At 44.4% G+C, this 20630-nt stretch overlaps 1 protein-coding gene across 1 annotated transcript in view; it reads left to right on the top strand.

The window, feature by feature from the left end:
- Positions 1-14718, top strand: part of kif15 (kinesin family member 15) — a 100896-nt gene extending 86178 nt beyond the window's left edge. Inside the window, exons 31-35 of the mRNA XM_052015649.1 lie at positions 1112-1175; positions 4824-4861; positions 7321-7486; positions 12497-12628; positions 13355-14718. Coding sequence (XP_051871609.1) covers positions 1112-1175; positions 4824-4861; positions 7321-7486; positions 12497-12628; positions 13355-13423 — 469 coding nt within the window. The 3' untranslated portion in view covers positions 13424-14718. The remainder of the gene's footprint in view (positions 1-1111; positions 1176-4823; positions 4862-7320; positions 7487-12496; positions 12629-13354) is intronic.
- The last annotated feature ends 5912 nt before the right edge of the window (positions 14719-20630 follow it).

The following is a 20630-nucleotide window of genomic DNA, read 5'->3' as shown; positions in this document are numbered from 1 at the left end:
TCTTGTGGCCACCAATTCAGCCCTGGGGAAAAGCCTCTGACTATCTACCCTATCAATACCTCTCATCATCTTATACACCTCTATCAGGACCCCCCTCATCCTCCGTCTCTCCAAGGAGAAAAGGCCGAGTTCCCTCAACCTGCTTTCATAAGGCATGCTCCGCATCCCAGGCAGCATCCTTGTAAATCTCCTCTGCACCCTCTCTATGGCTTCCACATCTTTCCTGTAGTGAGGTGACCAGAACTGAGCACAGTACTCCAAGTGGGGTCTGACCAGGGACCTATATAGCTGCAACAATACCTCACAGCTCCTAAATTCAATTCCCCGATTGATGAAGGACAATACACCATTTGCCTTCTTAACCACAGAGTCAACCTGCGCCGCCACTTTGAGCGTCCTATGGACGGACCCCAAGATCCCTCTGATCCTCCACACTGCCAAGAGTCCTACCATTAAGACTATATTCCGCCAACATATTTGACCTACCAAAATGAACCACTTCACACTTATCTGGGTTGAACTGCATCTGCCACTTCTCAGCCCAACTCTGCATCCTATCTATGTCCCTCTGTAACCTCTGACAGCCCTCCAAACTATCCACAACACCCTCAACCTTCGTGTCATCCACAAACTTACTAACCCACCCCTCCACTTCCTCATCCAGGTCATTTATAAAAATCACAAATAGTAAGGGTCCCAGTACAGTTCCCTGAGGTACACCACTGGTCACCGACCTCCACGCAGAATACGACCCTTCAACAACCAATACGACCCCTCAACAACCTTTGTTCTTCAAGGTTCTGTGCTTCAAGGTTCTGATTCTGTGTGTTAGCAAAGTAGAATCTCACTCTCTTGATTATATTGTGGTAGAGCAATGGGTTGACACCAGAAGTGGCAGGAGAAACCAAAAGCAGAGAAGATGGCAATATATTACACAATAAGTCTTGGAATTGTAATGCTCACTGGTATTCTTTGGATAAGTTCAATTATTGAAATAAGTTGTTAGTCTACAGGTAGTAAATGTGACTTTTTAGATTCTTCAGAGCAGTTTTTAATTTTTTTTATTTCTTTTGTTTGAAATAATTGCATGAATATCTTGTTTAAAAAAAAGTACAACTGAGCCACAACGTCTGAATGAGTTGGAGAAGAAATTAAAAGAAGAATTAAATGTCAAGGTACTACTACTTTATTACTCTTTCTTTGCTTAAAAAAATCATGTGATTTTTTTTTTGTAATTTATCTTTTTAATGAACTCTGATTATGATGCACAAAGGACCTGTACCACTCCTGAAGTGATTGTAGCCAATCATTGCTTTGCATTTACACAATAGCAGGTTGTAATTTTTGGGAGTTCCTTTCTCAGCTGTAAATGGTGCTGAAAGTGATCCAGCACATCTTCAGAAGGGAGGAACTGATTAACTCCTACTGGGAACATTTTACAGCATGTTCCCTGCAATGCTGGTGAGCCAGACACAGCAGCAGATTCTTGGCTGCATTGGAGCTTTTGGTTGAAAGATTGGAGCACAAGAAAAACACATGGAAGCTCAAGAATTCCTCCAGGTCTTAAATGAGGTGCTATTTGGGTGCAGATTGGCAAGGAGATCAATGCCAACAGGTGAAACCTTGGATGAATGGTCAGTGAATGCATCTACAACCCCCAACAACTGAACAGTTACTTGCATATATTGCTTCATGCTTGGCACCTCCAGCGCTTAACTAACAACTGTCTCTATTGCTGTCTAACATGCAGATGCCCCACCTCACGCTCAAACTCAATACTTCTCCAGCACTGAAACCTCTCACAGCTTCAATGTATCTATCCATTCACAATGAAAGCCACACAAGTCACACACCTGGCAACACGCACACACTAACACTACTTTCCTCCAGTACTGACACAAACACAGACAGGAGGGTGAATAAGCAGTCTGACCAAGAGCCTGTGGCACAAGAGATGTTCAAATGGGAGGAAGGAAAAGGAACTGAGTAATGGAAGGGAACAGTGTACTTAGGGAGATTGATTCTGTTCTTTGCCGCCTTGATTGGAGGTCCAAAAGCTGGTGCCAAAGTTAAGGATGTGTTGACAGGGCTGGAGAAGGTGATGTTGGAGTGGGAGGGGAGGAATCCATTTTTTTAATCCACGCAGAAACAAAGAGCATAGGTAGAACTAGGAATGAGATTCTGCATCTAAACTTCCGGGGGGTGGGTGCAGTCCTGGCAATCAATAAGAACACAAGAAAACAGGAGCAGAAGTAGGCCACTTGGCCCCTCAAGCCTGCTCTGCCATTCAATATGATCATGGTTGATCCATACTGGCCTCCTCTTCTCTGCCAGCTCCCCATAACCCTCAATTCTCCAATCTCTCAAATAGTTATCTATCTCCACCTTAAGTACATCTCATGTTCTGTCCTCCACCATGCCTTGGAGCAGGGATTCACTACCTCTGGGAGAAAAAAGCTAACCATTTAACATACAACTGTTCATTTATGGAATTTAGCAATCTTTTCCGGTTTGGGCGCACAGAATGTCTTGTAATTAACTAAACCTTCCAGCTTGTGACAGCCGCACTCACTGCTGAGTGGAAGCACCTAAGACTGGTCCAGACCACTGAGCTTTGGTGATACTTGTGATTTGTTCCTTGACTCCAAATAATCACTAGAATTGAATAAAAATCAGGTTTATTGTCACTGACGTATGTCGTGAAATTTGTTGTTTTGCAGCAGCAGTACAGTGCATACAAATTACTATAGTACATACAAATTACAAAAAGCAAAGTGTAAAAGAGGAATAATGAAGTATTGTTCATGGACTGTTCAGAAATCTAATGGCAGAGGTGTTCTTGGGCAACTACACTGGGTCTCTGTTGAGCTTGAGAAGACCCTGGCTGTTGTGTTTTGGATCTGGTGATGATGCTGTTGGAAATTTCTGCAGGGGAGGGGATAGGAGGTTGGATGGGTGGAAGAGGGTTTTCCCATTCAGCTGCTGCAGTGTCTGTAGAAGCAATGTTGACCTGGTCTCTCCAATGTAGAGCAAAAGGGAGAATTCCCAGTCTGTTTCCATGGAAAAATCTCCATCAGAGTTAAGCACCCTTCTCTGCCCAGTGGAACCAGTTTTACTAGCGCACTGCTGGGTTAAGGTGTTTGATTCTAGTTGACCGGACCTGTACAAACCTGGAGCACTACATCCAGTTCTAGTCACCTCATTTGTGGAAGGATGTGAAGGTCAGATTTGCTGGAATGGATCCAAGGACGAGGAATTTCGGCCACAAGGTCAGACTATATAAGACGGGGACCATAGAAAGTTGAACCATAGAACAATACAGCACAATACAGGCCCTTCGGCCCACCTTGTTGTGCAAACCACTCCTAAGACTATCTAACCCCTTCCTCCCACATATCCCTCTATCTTAAATTCCTTCACATGCTTATATTGAGAGCAGAAAAGATGCAGTGATAACTGGCCTAGCAAGGGTGCATGGAAGGAAGCTATTCCTGTTTAGTGGGTGGTTCAAGATCTTGGTGGGGGAGAGAGAAGGGTGAAGACTTATAATTTTGGGCAAAAGGTATGGGAGGGAAGTGAGGGAGAAGTACTTTATGCACAGGCTGGTTATGATCCAGAATTTGCTGCTGGGTGACCGCAAGTTGATCAGGACTTTCAGAAGGGAATTGGATATATACTACAGGGGAATTGTACACACCTGTGGTGAATGGCTTCCTTCTGTGTCTTGAGACAATAAATTGTGATTTCATATGGTCCGGTAGCAGGCCTGTGTGTATTCCCTGTCAATCTGTTGTAATCAGTTAATCTGTTGTAACTCGCTGGGTGAATGCAGAAAGCAATGTAGGATTTCAGGACAAGGACTGTGGGGGAGAGGGTAATGGGGGCTAAGGGAGCCTATCAGGGAAGCTTGTAATAGTTCAGTCTTTCCAGAAACTTGAGCTGTAACCTAATAAGGGGAAGGCTGCTTGTGTCAGAGTTGAGTGGACATGATGACTGCAGCACGGTGCAGCAGCTGGTGGAGCAGAGACATGGGCTCAATTCTGATCTTGGGTGCTGTCTGTGTGGAGTTTGCATTTCTCCCTGTGACTGTGTGGGTTTCCTCCAGGCACCCTGGTTTCCTCTCGCATCCCAAAAACGTGCAGGTTGGTAGGTAAATTATGTTGGTGTGTGGGGGGTAAGTGGTAGAATCTGGGGGAAGATGATGGGTCTGTGGGGAGAATAAGAAATGGGATGAGTGTAGGACTGGTGTATATAGGTGGTTGATATAGGTGTATATTAGGTGGTCAGTGTGGACTTGATGGGCCAAAATGCATGGAGACAGGCCTTATTTCTCTGATCTCAGCTGGGGATGGGGTAGAAGTATTAAACTTGGCCTCTGTGTACTTGAGTTAGAAAGGAAAATTGGGTTGTTTCTTGGTTGTTGTCTGGCAGTACCTTCTGAGGACAACTGATCTTGTAATGATCCTGACTTAGGTTTAATAGGTAATTGGTGAGATAACATATCATGTCCAACACCCATGAAACTTTACCCCAGCAAGGAGTCAGTGGAATTAAGTGTGTTCACTTTTGTATGTGCAAACCCTTTTCAATGCATGGATGTTCTTATGTTGTGCATGTAAAGCACACAGTATCAACATGAGGGTAGAAATCCTCCAGTGAGGGGAAGAACATTTGGCAATTGGTTCAGGGAAGAAATGGTGACGTGAATCTATTTATTGTTCAGTGTAAAACCTGTGGACTTGGAAATGCCTTTAAACAAAGATGGCTATTAAAGATGCTACTATTGTGTGATCACAAAAGTGATATTCATTTTAAATTTACAGGAAGCTCTAACAGAAAAGCTGGCACGTGTGGAAGCTGAGTGAGTATTTTCTTTAATGACATCCGGTAGTAATATTTGTTGACAGATTGATAATGGCACATGTGACTGAGTTAGAGTGGCCAGGAGAGAACCTGATATTGTCACAGGAGCTTGCAGAGGTTGATTGGGAGAGGCTGTTTTCAGGTAAAGGGATGTCTGCCAAGTGGGAGTCTTTTAAAAGTGAGATAGGGAGAGTTCAGGGACAAGGGCAGGGTGGTAGACATTGAATACGTGGACTTTAGCAAGGCCTTTGACAAGGTCCCACTTGGTAGGCTGGTCCAGAAGGTTAGATCACATGGAATCCAGGGTGCGCTAGCCATTTGGATACAAAATTAGCTTCGTCGAAGGAGACAGAGTGGTAGTGAAGGGTTGTTTTTCAGATTGGAAGCCTGTGACCAATGGTGTGCTTCAGGGATCTGTGCTGACTGGAAACCCTGTTTGTCTCATGTAATTTTGAATGAGGTGGTATGATGCGCAAGTTTGTGGATGACACCAAAATTGGTGGTGTGGTGGACAGTGGAAATGTTTTCTAAGGTTACGACAGGATCCAAGATGAACTGGAAAGTGAGCAATTTAAAAGGCAAGTGTGAAGAGATCCCAAAAGGTATCTCTTCGCACTTGTCCGAATTTAACTCGGACAAGTGTGAAGAGATGCCTTTTGGGAAGTTAAACCAAGGTAGGACATACACAGAAAATGGTAGGGCCTTGGAGAGTGTTGTTGAACAGAGAGACCAAGGGGTACAGGTACATAGTTCCCTGTAAGTGGAGACACAGGTAGACAAGGTGGTAAAGAAGGCATATGGTATCCTTGCCTTCATCGGCCAGGGCACTGGGTACAAAGAGTTGGGAGGTCATATTACAACTGTACAAGACATTGGTGAAACTGTATTGTGTGCAGTTCTGGTTGCCACACTATGGGAAAGGATGTGATTAAACTGGAGAGGATGCAGAAAAGAAAAGATTAATAGGGATGTTGCTGTGACTGGAGGGCTTGAGTTATAAGGAGAAACTGGATAGGATGGGTGATGACCTTTTATAGAAGTTTATAAAATTATGATGGGCATAGATGGGATAGATAGGGAGTCTAAAACTAGAGGGCATAAGTTTAAGATAAGAGGGGAAAGATTTAAAGGGGATCAGAGCAGCAACTTTTTCACAGCGTGGTCAGAATATAGAATGAGCTACCTGAGGAAGGTACAATTACAGCATTTAAAAGGCATTTAGACAGGTACGTGGATATGAAAGGCTTAGGCGGCACAGTAGCGTAGCGGTTAGTGTAACGCTATTACAACGCCAATGATTGGGGTTCAATTCCCGCTGCTGCCTGTAAGGAGTTTGTATGTTCTCCCCATGACTGCATGGCTTTCCTTCAGGTGCTCTGGTTTCCTCCCACATTCCAAAGATGTGCGGGTTAGTAGATTAACATGGGTGTAATTGGGTGGCGTGGGCTTGTTGGGCCGGAAGGGCCTGTTACCGGGCTGTATGAATAAAGTTTTAAAAATAACTACAAATGCTGCACAAGTTTGATGCAATTTCTTCACCAGGAATTGTGCTCCTAAATTACATATACCATCTCTAAAATTGGTGATGTAGTGGACAGTGAAGATTACAAAAGGATTTTAATCAACTGGTTCAGTGTGCTGAGGAATGGCAGATGGAGTATAATTCGGATAAATGTGAGGTGTTGCATTTAGGTAAGACAAACCAGAGCAGGGCATGCACAGTAAATGTTAGGGCTCTGGGAGTTTTGTAGAACAGAGGGATTTAGGGGTACAGGTAAATAATTCCTTGGAAGTGACAACACAGGTAGACAGGGTGGTGAAGGAGGTTTTTGACAAGCTTGCCTTCGTTGGTCAGGATACTAAGTACAGGAGTTGGGACATCATGTTACAGCCATACGAGGTGTTGGCAAGGCTACATTTGGAGTACTGCATACAGTTCTGGTTGTCCTGCTATAGGAAGGATGTCATTAAACTGGAGAGGTGCAAAAAACTTTACGAGGATCTTACTGGAGCTGGAGGGCTTGAGTTATAAGAGAGGCTGGATAGGGCTTGACTTTTTTCCTTGGAGCACAGGAGGTTTATAATATCATGAGGGGCATAGATAAGGTGAATAGACAGTCTTTTCCCAAAGAAAGGGAGTCAAAAACTTGAGGGCATGGGTTTAAAGTGAGATTGGAAAGATTTTAAAATGGACCTGAAGGGCAACTTTTTCCACACAGGTGGTGATGGGTTTATAGAATGAGCTGCCAGAGGAAGTGGGTAGAGGTGGGTACAATTATGATATTTAAAAGACATTTGGACAGGTACATGGATAAAAAAGAACTTTAGAGGCAAATGTGTCAAACAGGCAAATGGGACTAACTCAGTCAGGCAACTTGGTCAGCATGAACGAATTGGGCCACAGGGCCTTTTTTGGTATGGCTCTATGACTCTATACCATCTCTTATCTTTGTTCAGATTAACTGTGAATAAAACGTCATTGGAATCTATTCAGCGCAGCATTACAGAGTACCAAGAGGAACTTGAACGCACCAGGAGTTTAGAAGTGAAAACCTTCAGTGAGAAAGAAGTGTTTCGATCGGCTCTCGAATCAGCAAATGAGGAGAAAGAGAAACTTAGCTGGGTAATTATGAAAGAGAAAGTCTTGAAGTGTTCTTATTTCAGGATTCCAGCATCTGCAGTTTTGACATTTTCCTTACTGACTCTGGGCTACATAATTCCACACCCACAAATGTTCTTGGAGATGGCCCAGCAAGCCCTGCTGTTGGGTGGTGGGAACTTGCTGGAGGAGATTCATTTGGAATGGCAAGGTCTAATTAGGGATAGCCAGCGTGGTTTTGTGAACGGGATATCATGCCTCACAAATTTAAGGTTTTTTTTTTAAAGAGCTGGTCACGAGGATTGATGAGGGCAGGGTAGTAGATGTTGCTACATGGACTTTAGCAAGGCCTTTGACCAGGTCATGGCTGGTCTAGAAGGCTGCATCACATGGGATCCAGGATGAGCTAACCAATTAGATACAAAATTGGTTTGGTGGAAGGAGGCAGAGACTTTTCCAGATTGAAGGCCTATGACCAGTGGTGTGCTTCAGTGATTGGTTCTGGGTCTCTTGTTTGTCATATAATGGTTTGGATGAGAATGTAGGTGGCATGATTAGTAACTTTGTGGATAACACCAAAATTGGTACAGTGAACAGTGAAGAGGGTTGTCTAAGGTCACAACGAGATATAAATCACCTGGGAAAGTGGGCCAAGGGATGTCAGGTGGAATGTGAAATGATGGATTTTTGAGAAATATTATAGAACTGAAAACTGGACCTACAAGTACGTAGTTCCCTGAAAGTGGAGATACAGGTAGACAGGGTGGTGAACAAGGCAAATGGCACTCTTGCCTTCATCGGTGAAGGCATTGAGCGCAGGAGTTGGGATGTTATGTTACAGCTGTATAAGACATTGGTGAGAGCGCATTTGGAGTATTGTGTACAGTCCTGGTCATCATGCTATAGGAACGATGTAACTAAGCTAGAGAGGGTGCAAAAAGATTCACAAGGATGTTACCAGGACTGGAAGGCTTGAGTTACAGGGAGAGACAGGATAGCGTGGGACTGTTTTCCCTGGAGTGAAGGAGGCTGAGGGGTGACCTTGAGGTTTATAAAATTATGATGGTCATAGATAAGGTGGATGGTCACAGTCTTTTCCCCTGGGTAGGGGAGTCTAACACTGGAGGGCATAGGTTTAAAGTGAGGGGAAAGATTTAAAAGGGACCTGAGGGGCAAGTTTTCCACACAGTGATGGGTATACGGAATGAGCTGCCAGAGGATGTGGTAGAGATGGGTACAATTACAATGTTGAAAAGATATGTAGACAGTTACATGGATAGGAAAGATTTCGAGGGATATGGGCCAAATGCAGGCAAAATGGGACTAGCTCAGGTAGGGACTTTGGTTGGCATGGAAGAGTTGAGGTGAAGGGCTGTACAACACTCTGACGTCTTGAAATAATTTCAGCACATTCTGTTCAGAAGACAATGTCCTTGCACAATATCTTTTTTAAATTATAGAAAATGCTGGAAATACTCAGCAGGTCAGGCCACATCTGTGGGAAGAGAAATAGAGTTAATGTTTCAGGTTGAAGACCCTTTGTCAGAATGGATATTCATATTTAAGGGTGTGGATGCTGGCAGGACAGCATTTAGTGCACATCCCTCATTGCCCCTGAACAGTGGGGCTTGCTGGGCCATCTCCAAGAACAGTTGCAGGTGTGGAATTACATAGCTCAGAGTCGGTAAGGACAGCGGATTGAAAATGTCAAAACTGCAGATGCTGGAATCCTGAAATAAGAACAAAACACTGGAAATGAAGTACAAGCGACCCCCGCCCCCCCCCCCACCCCCCCACATTAGGTGGTGGTGTGGGTGGGGTTAATGTATTCCTTGAAAACGGTCTGTACCGTGATTTTCCGTAATGCAAAGCTGAGTTGTCTGCACGAGTCGGGAAAGACGAGTTTTTAAAAAAAAAAAATTTTTTTCACAAATTCTCTGAGTGAATTTCATTCTGTATCACAAATTTTGGGGTAGTAATTTGTGAATTCAATAAGGGTGAATTTCCATAACCTGAATGGCCGTTATGCGGGGTTGCCTATAACTTGCTTTCTTCCACGGATACTTCAGGACAGTCAGCATGGCTTTGTGTGTGGTAAGTCATGTCTGACAAAGCCCTTGCAGTTCTTCAAGGAGGTAACCAAGATGGTAGACAAGGGTAGGGCAGTGGATGTTGTCTATATGGACTTTAGCAAGGCTTTTCAAAAGATCCCTCAAGGCAGGCTAGTCTGGAAGGTTAGATCGCATGGGATCCAGGGGGAGATGGCGGATTGGATTTGTAATTGGCTCGGTGATAGGAAGCAGAGGGTGATAGTTGAGGGTTGTTTCTCTCGGACTTGGAGGCCTGTGTCTAGTGGTGTGCCATAGGGGTCCGTGCTGGGACCCTTTATTGTTTGTAATTTTATAAACAATTTGGATGTGAATGTACAAGGCATGGTTAGTAAGTTTGCGGATGATACTAAAATAGGTAGTGTTGCAGATAGTGTAGAAGGTTATGAAAAATTACAGGAGGATCTTGATCAGCTAGGTATGTGGGATAAGGATTGGTAAATGGCTTTCAATCCAGGTAAATGTGAGGTATTGCATTTTGGAAGATCAAACCAGGGTAGGACTTGTACAGTGAATGGTAGGGCCCCTGGGGAGTGTTATGGAACAGAGGGACCTAGGAGTGCAAGTGTATAGTTTGCTGAAAGTGGTGTCACAGAGAAACAGTGTGGTGAAGAAGGCATTTGGCATGCTGGCCTTCATTGGTCAGGGCATTGAGTATAGTGCGTATTTGGAATGAGCTATCAGAAATAGTGGCTGAGGTGGGCATATTAACAACATTTAGAAGCCATCTAGATAAGTACACGAATGAAAGAGGTTGAGGGCTATGGGCCAAACACGAGTAGATGGGACCAGTTCGCTGGGCAACACAGTTGGCATGGACGAGCTGGGCCAAAGGGCTTGTTTCCATGCTGTATGACTATGCTGCCTGACCTGTTTTCCAACACTTTGTTTTTAAGAACACCAGATTTGTCCTCCTGGAGGGCATTAGTGATCCTGATGGGTTTTAAAATCAATCCAGTAGTTTTGTAGTCACCATTGCTTTGACCAGCTGTTTTGATTGAAAAAATCCAGGCCATTAACTGGGTTTAAATCCACAGCTGCCATGCTAGTTTGAACTGAGGTCTATAGATTGTTAATCTAGTGTATATCTGCTGTTTACTCGAGTTGTAAATCCCTTTTTGAATCAAGTATGCACCGATGGAATTTGTTAATACATGTTTTACTTGGTTTAAATTTTGTGTGCATATTTATGAACATTTGGAGAAGTTTAATATGATTAGGAATAGTCAGCATGGCTTTGTCAAGGGTAGGTCCTGTCTTACCAGCCTGATTGAATTTTTTGAGGATGTGACTAAGCACATCGATGAAGGGAGAGCAGTAGATATAGTGTATATGGATTTCAGCAAGGCGTTTGGTAAGGTACCCCATGCGAGGCTTATGGAGAAGGTGAGGAGACGTGGGATCCAAGGGGAGATTGCAGTGTGGATCCAGAACTGGCTGGCCCACAGAAGGCAAAGAGTGGTTGTTGAAGGGTCGTATTCTGAGTGGAGGTCAGTGACCAGTGGTGTACCTCAGGGATCTGTACTGGGACCCTTGCTCTTCGTGATTTTTATAAATGACCTGGATGAGGAAGTGGAGGGGTGGGTTAGTAAGTTTGCGGATGACACGAAGGTTGGGGGTGTTGTGGATAGTTTGGAGGGCTGTCAGAGGTTACAGAGGGACATAGATAGGATACAGAGTTGGGCTGAGAAGTGACAGATGCAGTTCAACCCAGCTAAGTGTGAAGTGGTTCATTTTGGTAGGTCAAATATGTTGGCAGAATATAGTATTAATGGTAGGACTCTTGGCAGTGTGGAGGATCAGAGGGATCCAAGTCCCTAGGGCGCTCAAAGCGGCTGAGCAGGTTGACTCTGTGGTTAAGAAGGCATATGGTGTATTGTCCTTCATCAGTCGGGGAATTGAATTTAGGAGCCGTGAGGTATTGTTGCAGCTATATAGGTCCCTGGTCAGACCCCACTTGGCGTATTGTGCTCAGTTCTGGTTGCCTTACTACAGGAAAGATGTGGAAGCCATAGAGAGGGTGCAGAGGAGATTTACAAGGATGCTGCCTGGAATGCGGAGCATGCCTTATGAAAGCAGGTTGAGGGAACTCGGCCTTTTCTCCTTGGAGAGATGGAGGATGAGGGGGGACCCGATAGAGGTGTATAAGATGATGAGAGGTATTGATAGGGTAGATAGTCAGAGGCTTTTCCCCAGGGCTGAATTGGTGGCCACAAGAGGACACAGGTTTAAGGTGCTCGGAAGTAGATATAGAGGAGATGTCAGGGGTAAGCTGTTTACTCAGAGAGTGGTGAGTACATGGAATGGGCTGCCAGAAATGGTGGTGGAGGCGGAAACGATAGGGTCTTTTAAGAGACTGTTAGATAGGTACATGGAGCTGAGAAAAATAGAGGGCTATGGGTAAGCCTGGTAGTTTCTAGGGTGGGGACATGTTCGGCGCAGCTTTGTGGGCTAAAGGGCCTGAATTGTACTGTAGTTTTTCTATGTTCTATCAACATGAAGACTATAGGCATTGGGAGTTTACATTTCAGTCAAGTATTATTATAATGACAGCAGGGTCAAAGCAAATCGTAGAAGCACCTGTCCTCTGCTGATCAGTGAGATGCTTCCATTGTTTTCACACATACACCATCTTTTATAGCTTATCTGACCGTGATGACATTGAGGGATTTTAATGTAAATGCAAGTCCACTAAGAATTGGGTTATTGAAACCTCCTTTCATACAGAATCTTTATAGCCAGCCTACAAGAGGCTTTGTTGGATCCATGTGGGTTATTTTGTAGCCAGATTTCATGTATGAAAGTATTGTGCACCACTTATCTCTGAAGCGATGAAGTGTTTCATGTAGTTTAATAAGCCACAAAATAGTTTTTCTCATTTCCTAACATTTTTGAAAATATGTGCTACACTTTTGTAAAACTGCAGGAGGTTAACACTCTTCGGAGCCAAGTAGCCAGACTTGTTGAAGAGAACGGAAAGCTGGTAGGACACAAGAACTTGCATCAAAAAATTCAATATTTGGTTAAAGTCAAGAAAGAAAATGCTCAACTCTGTGAGGTACAATTTCTTAAAACTGAAAAATATCAGATTTATTATTGGGAACATTTTGTTGGAACATTGATCACTTGCCTTTTTCAGTGTTTGTGTAGGAAATTACATTCGTTTATCCAGGATGCTCCCTTATGACAATGACATTGATATCAGTGGGCACTGTGTTGCCCTCCTGTACTCTGCCTAATTTGCCATCAATTCTGAGTCTTCGATTGAGGCTAATTGATTTGGGGGGAGGAGGGGAGTTGGTGGGCATGACTGAACCTTTCAACATAAGCTGTCTTCATCCAATATACATATGAATCCACAAAGTTGAAAGGATCCATATAAGAAATGGGAATCCTGATTTCTTTAGTGAAAGTGCTCTATGTCAACGGGTTGGATCATGCCTATCGATAGGAAAACATTGCTAGGTTAATTGGCCCTGATGTGTAGGTGAGTGGTAGGATGCAGGGTAAATCAGTGACGGGAAATTAACGGAATGAAATTGCTCTCTGAGCTGGCATTGACTCGATGGACTGAATGGCCTCCTATATCATAAAGAAACATACTTTGCAAGTTCCCATCAACCTTATCCACCTTTGTTCAAATGTAACTGCTGTATACTGTATAACTGAGTCAATGAAATGTACTTTTCTGTGCCTCCCTCCACTTGTCACTTGGAGTGTGATGGTTGTTCCACACTTTAGCATGTATTATGTTGTTAATTTGCATTTTTATTTTTGTTTTTAGGAAGTTGGGTTGCTGAAATTGGAGATTCTGAAACTGAAGGAACTCAAGAAAACTGACGAATTGATTTAGTTTGCTTGACACAACGGACTGTTTATTATGGGGTCATGATGAAAATGTACAGCAATAATGTATGGAGTCAGAGCATGGAAATGGGCCATTCGGCCCGCCATGTCTATACCAAACATCCATGTTAATCCCATTTTTCAGCACTTGGCCCACAGCCTTCTATAACTCTGTGATTCCAGTGCTCATCCATACCCTTAAAAGCCACTCTGCTTCCACCACTCTCTCCAGCAATGTATTCCAGGTACTCACTGCTCTCTGGGTGAAAAAGGTCCCCCTCAGATCCTCTCTAAATCTCTTGCCCCTCAATCTAAATGCATGTCCTCCCATTTTGTTCAACTCTAAGGAAAAAAGTTTGGTGCTGTCTACCTTGATCTGAGTTTTATATATCAGAACCCTCAACAGCTCTGGGATTCCAATAGCCCTCCTAACCTCTTCTTCACAGTACTCCAAGTGTGGTCTAACCAATGTTTTGTAAATTTGCAACATAACCTCCCAGTTCTTTTATTCTATTCCCTGACCTGTGATGGCAAGCATGCCATATGTCTTCACTGCCCTATCTATCTGTGTTGTCAATTTCAGTGAACTCTGGACTTGGACCCCTCAGCACTGAGGAACGTTGTTCGTTCAACATTGACTTCCCAAAATGCATCACCTCAAACTTGTTGGGATAAAATTCCATTTTACAATGAGGCCCAATGCAGGCTTGAGGAACAACATCTCATCTTCTGCCTGGGTACCTTGCAACCTCTGGGCTCCATATCAAATCTGCCGACTCGGTAATTTGCTCTTTCTGTCTGTTTCAGACCTGGCCATTTATCATGTTGGCTCAGTTTTTCTCTTTCTATTGGTATTGTCTGGCCTGCTGGGCAGGTCCCATTGTCTTACTATTAGCATTACACAGACAAGGAACATAATAGGCTTCCAACTGCCACATTAGGTTATCTAGTCTTCCTCTATCAGAGAGGTTTCCTCCTCCACCTTCCCTGCTACTGGGAACTAAGTTGTATTCCTCCCTTTCCCAGTCTCAGGCCTGAAAGGTTAACTCTTTTTCCTACCGCAGATGCTGTCTGACCTGCTGAGTGTTTTCAGCAGTTTCTGTTTCAGTTTAAAATTAATTCTGCATTACTCTATTTGGCAGTGACTCAATGCAAATATATGGTATTGAATCTAAACAAGTCCATAGCAGACTGTAAATGAGCCTTTTTAAAATGCTTTCCTCTGCTCTACTTTGTGTCTAGCTGGGAACTATAGAAAATATGTTTGGCTCAAAGGATTAATTTTAATAAACTTTTTAAAATGCTGAATCAATGTTAAAATCTGTTAATTTCACATTTTTGATTAGTAAAACAGCACTTTTGCCATAAGTTTTAATGGTTTTTGTCAGTGTTGAATTGAATAGAACCATAGAATAGTACAGCATTGGAACAAGCCTTTCAGTTGTACATAGAACAGTACAGCACAATAGAGGCCCTTTGGCCCACAATGTTGTGCCAACCTTTAAACCTCACCTAAAACTATCTAACCCCTTCCTCCCACATATCCCTCTATAGAACATAGTATTGAGCTGAACTAACTAAGTTAGTAATTGAACACCTAAACTAATACCTTCTGCCTACACAATGTCCATATCCATTCTTTGCACGTTCACGTGCCTATCTAAACACCTCTATCATATTTCCCCCCACCACCACTGCTGGCAGTGCATTCCAGGCACCCACCCTTCTTGCCCTGCACACCTCCTTTTGAATTTAGACACTCTCACCTTAAATACATGCCCTCTAGCATTAGACATTTCTGCCCTGGGGGAAAAGATGTCTACTCTATCTTTGCCTCTCATAATCTTAAACTTCTAACAGGTCTACCCTCCGCTTCAGCCATTCCAGGGAAAACAACCCAAGTTTGTTCAGTGTCTCCTTATAGCATGTGCCCTCTAATCCAGGCAGCATCCTGGTAAACATCTTCTGCACCCTCTCCAAAGCCTTCACATCCTTCCTATAATAGGGCAACCAGAATTGAATGCAATACTCCAGATGTGGCCTAACCAGAGTTTTATGAAGCTACAACTTCCCAAATCTTGAACTCATTGCCTCAACTAATAAAGGCAAATATGCCATACGCCACCCTAACTACATTATCAACTTGTGCAGCCTCTTTCAGGGAGCTATGGACTTGCACCCTGAGATCCTTTTATATATCAACACTGTTAAGGGTTCTGCCATTAACTGTGTACTGTCCCTTTACATTTGATCTCCCAAAATGCAACACCTCACATTTTGCCGGATTAAACTTCATCTGCCATTTCTATGCCCATATCTGCAACTGATCTATATCACGCTGTATTCTTTGGCAATCTTCTACACTATCCACATAACCACCAATATTTGTGCCGTTTGCAAACTTACTCACCCACCCATCTATATTTCCATCCAAATCATATATATCACAATCTGCAGAGGTCCCAGTAAGGATCCCTCCGAAATACTACCAGCCATGGACCTCCAACCAGAATAAGTCCCATCGACCAGTATCCTCTCTTCTATGGGCAAGTCAATTCTGAATCTAAATGGTCACGTTACTGTGGATCCCAGGCATCCTAATCTTGATGAGCCTACCATGAGGGACCTTGTCAAATGCCTAATTAAAATCCATCTAGACAAATTCACAGCTCTACCCTTAATTGATTTCCCTTCTTGAACAATGGAACAACATCAGCTACTCACCAGTACTCAGGACCTCACCTATGGTTAGGGAGGACGTGAAGATCTTGGTCAAGGCTCCAGCAATCTCTTGCCTCTCTCAATAACCTGGGGTATATTCCATGAGGCCCGGGGGACTTATCCAAGAGACCCAACACGACCTCCTTCTCTATCTCAACAAAAGGAAAGTGCAAGATTTAGGAAGCTTAAAGCAAACAGGGCTCTTGAGGATTATAAAGAAGCTAGAAGAGAATTCGAAGGGAATTAGGAGAGCCAGGAGGGGCCATGAAAGGTCCTTGGCAAATAGGATTAAAGAGAATACCAAGGCATTCTACACCTACATTAACAGCAAAAGGATAACTAGGGAGGGGGTAGGACCTCTCGGGGACAAAGGAGGGAACGTGCTTGGAGGTGGCGGATATGGGTGAGGTCCTAAATTACTTTGTGTAGATATTTACCAGAGAGAAGAAAGTAGAAGATTGTGAGATTAATGTGGAGCATGCTAATATGCTAGGGCATTTTGAGATTAAGGAAGAAGTAGTGTTGGGTCTCTTGAAGAACAAGATGGATAAATCCCCAGGGCCTGACGGGATAAATCCCAGATTATTGAGAGAGGAAAGAGATGAGATTGCTGGGGCCTTAACCAAGATCTCCTGTCCTCTCTATCCGCAGATGAGGTCCTGGAGGACTGATGAGTAGCTAATGTTGTTCTGTTGTTTAAGGAAATGGGGATAGTCCTGGTAACTGCAGGCTGGTAAGTCTCACATCAGTGGTAGGGAAGTAATTGAGGGTTCTTAGAGATAGGATTTATGAGCATTTGGAGAGCCATGGCCTAATTAGGGATGGTCAACATGACTTTGTGCGGGGCAAGTCATGTCTACTAACTTGATTGAGTTTGTCCGAGGAGGTGATGAAGGTGGAGCTGTGGATGTTGCCTCCATAATTTTAGTAAGGCGTTTGACAAGGTCCCACATGGTAGGCTCATCAAGAAGATTACGATCCATGGTAACTTGGCCATTTGAATTCAGAATTGTCTTGCTCCTAGAAGACAGAGGGTAGTAGTCAATGGGACTTATTCTGACTGGAGGTCTGTGACTAGTGGTGTTTCGCAGGGACCTCTGCTGTTTGTCATATATATAAATGACCTGGATGAAAATGTAGATGGGTGGGTTAGTAAGTTCGCAGACAATACAAAGGTTAGTGGTGCTGTGGATAGCGTTGAAGATTGCCAAAGGATAGAGTGGGATGTAGATCAGTTGTACATATGGGTGGAAAAATGGTATTTAATCCGGCCAAATGTGAGGTGCTGCGCTTTGGGAGATCAAATGTAAAGGGACAGTACACAGTTAATGGCAGGACCCTTAACAGTGTTGATTTACAGAAGGATCTTGGGGTGCAAGTCTGTAGCTCCCTGAAAGTAGCTGAACAAGTTGATAGGGCGGTAAAGAAGACATATGGCATATTAGTTGAGGCACTGAGTTCAAGATTCGGAAAGTTATGTGGCAGCTTTATAAAACTCTAGTTAGGCCACATCTGGAGTATTGCATTCAGTTCTGGTTGCCCCATTAAAGGAAGGATATTGAGGCTTTGGAGAGGGTGCAGAAGAGGTTTACCAGGATGCTGGCTGGATTAAAGTATGTGCTTTGAGGAGAGGTCAGACAAACTTGGGTTGTTTTCTCTGGTGTGGAGGAAGCTGGGGGAGATGTGATGGAGGTTTATAAGATTATGAGAGGCATAGATAAACAGCTGGTATCTTTTTCCCCAGTGTTGAAATGTCTAATACCAGGGGCATACATTTAAGGTGAGAGGGGGTAAGTTCAAAGGAGATGTGCAGGGCAAGTATTTTATACAAGGAATGGTGGGTGCCTGGAATGCACTGCCAGGGGTGGTGGTGGAGGCAAATATGTAACCTGGAACGTCTCTCACTCCATCAGTATCAACAAGCCAGGTGATCAACTGTGGTTCAGTGAGGGGGGTTGAGGGAGTATGCCCAGAACAGCAGCTGTATCGAAAGATGGAATCAGAATCAGGTTTATGATCACTGCCATATGTTGTGAAATTTGTTTTGCGGCAGCAGTGCAGTGCAAGACATAAAAATTACTATAAGTTACAAAAATATATAAGTAGTGCAAAAGAGGAATAACAAGGCAGTGTTCATGGACCGTTCATAAGTCTGATGGCAGAGGGGAAGAAGCTGTTCCTGAAACGTTGAGTGTGGGTCTTCAAGCTCCTGTACCTGCTCCCCAATGGTAGTAACGAGAAGAGTGCATATCCTGGGTGGTGAGGGTCCTTAATGATGGGTGCTACATTCTTGAGGTACCACCTCTTGAAGATGTCCTTGATGGCAGGGAGGGCTGTGCCTGTGTTGGAGCTGGCTGAGTCTACAACCCTCTGCAGCCTCTTTCGATCCTGTGCATTGGAGCTCCATACCAGACTGTGATGCAACCAGTCAGAATACTCTCCACTGTACATCTATAGAAATTTGCAAAGTCTTTGGTGACATACTAAATCTCCTCAAACTCCTAATGGAGTAGAGCCACTGGCGTGCCTTCTTTGTGATTGCATCAATGTGTTGGGCCCAAGATAGATCCTCTTAGGTGATGACGCACAGGAACTTGAAGCTGCTCACCCTTTCCTCCGTTAACCCCTCAATGAAGACTGGTGTGTGTTCTCCCGACTTCCCTTTCCTAAAGTCTACAATCAGTTCCTTGGTCTTGCTGATGTTGAGTACGAGGTTATTGTTCTGACACCACTCAACCAGCTGATCTGTCTTACTCCTATAACTCCTCATCGCCATCTGAGATTCTGCCAACAACAGTGGTGTCATCAGCGAACTTATAACTGGTGTTTGAGCTGTGCCTAACCATACAGTCACGTGTGTAGAGGGAGTAGAGCAGTGGGCTAAGCATGCATCCTTGAGGTGCGCCTGTGTTGACTGTCAGCGAGGAGGAGATGTTTCTACCAGTCCGCACTGACTGTGGTCTCCCAATAAGGAAGTCAAGGATCCGGTTGCAGAGGGAGGTGCAGAGGCCAAGCTTTTGAAGCTTGGTGATTAGATGATGGTGTTGAATGGCAAGCTGTCATCGATAAACAGCAGCCTGACATATGTTTTGCTGTTGTCTAGGTGCTCCAAAGCCAAGTGAAGAGCCAGTAAGATTGTGTCCACTGTAGACCTGTTATGGTGGTAGGCAAATTGCAGCGGGTCCAGGCCTTTGCTCAGGCAAGAGTTAATTTTAGCCATGACCAACCTCTCAATACACTTCATCACAGTAGATGTGAGTGCTACCAGGCAATAGTCATTTAGGCAGCTCATCCTGCTCTTCTTGTGCACCAGTATGATTGATGCCCTTTTGAAGCAGGTGGAAACCTTTGACTGCAACTTGAAGATGTCCTTAAACACTCCAACCAGTTGGTCGGCAAAGATTTTCAGAACCCTGCCAGCAGTAACGCCGGGGCCTGACGCCTTGTTCACCCTCTTGAAGGATGCTCTCTGACGACAGCCTCCAAGATAGAGATCACAGGGTCACCAGATACTGTGGGGATTTGCACAGGCGTGGTGTTATTCTCCCTTTCAAAGCGTGCATAAAAGGCGTTGAGCTCATCAGGGTTCATCACTGCCGTTAATGCTGTTAGGATTGCCAACCTGGTGAAGCTACAACACAGGACTACGTATGTGAAACAGCAGAGTCATACAACATGGAAATAAGCCTTTCGGACCAACTCATCTGTGCTTACCAAGTTGACTACCTGTGCTAGTCCCATTTGCTTACATTTGGCCCATATCCCTCTAAAGCTTTTCTATCCCTGAACCTGCCCAAACGTCTTTTAAATATTGTAATTGTACCCACCTCTACCACTTCCTCTGGCAGCTCATTCCATAAACCCACCACACTGTGTGAAAAACTTGCCCCTCAGGTCCCCTTTAAAATCTTTCTCTAAGAACACTCATTAGACAGAGGTAAGCAATCCATAAGATGCTCGAGGAACTCAGTGGGTCAGGTAGCATCTCTGGAGGGTAATGGACAGTCGACATTTTGGGTCCAGACCCTTCATCTGGACTGAAAGATATAGGGGAAGTAGCCAGCATAAAGTGAGGGGAAGGGGTAGGGCAAGAGCTAGCAGGTGATAGGTGGATCCATGTGAGGAGGGGGATGGGCAGCTGGAGGAGGGGAGAGAGGGAATAAGGACAGGCTGGGGGGTGATAGCTGATGGGATCTGATAGGAGAGGAAGGTGAAGCATGGACTCAAGGGAGCGAGGTGGGGAGGGCAGATGGGAACAGTCGGGGAGGTGACCCAGTGGAGGAGTGTGTGGGTGGGTGAGGGAGGAACTAGGTGGATCAGGAGGGGGAGCAGTAACCGGAAGTTGGAGAATTCAGTGCTCACGTTGTGGACAAGGCCCCCCCGCCCTCGAACCAGACCCGGCCTGTTCCCCGCCTCTCCAGTCCCCCGGCCCCGCCCTCCGCGCTGGGAACGGCCTGATAGGAAGTGACGCCTCCTAACACCGCCCCCCCCCC

The sequence above is a fragment of the Pristis pectinata genome, chromosome 5 (genome assembly GCF_009764475.1).
Source record: "Pristis pectinata isolate sPriPec2 chromosome 5, sPriPec2.1.pri, whole genome shotgun sequence".
NCBI lineage: Eukaryota > Metazoa > Chordata > Chondrichthyes > Rhinopristiformes > Pristidae > Pristis > Pristis pectinata.
The sequence above is the reverse complement of the archived record's forward strand: the minus strand, read 5'-3'. Positions and strand labels throughout refer to the sequence as shown.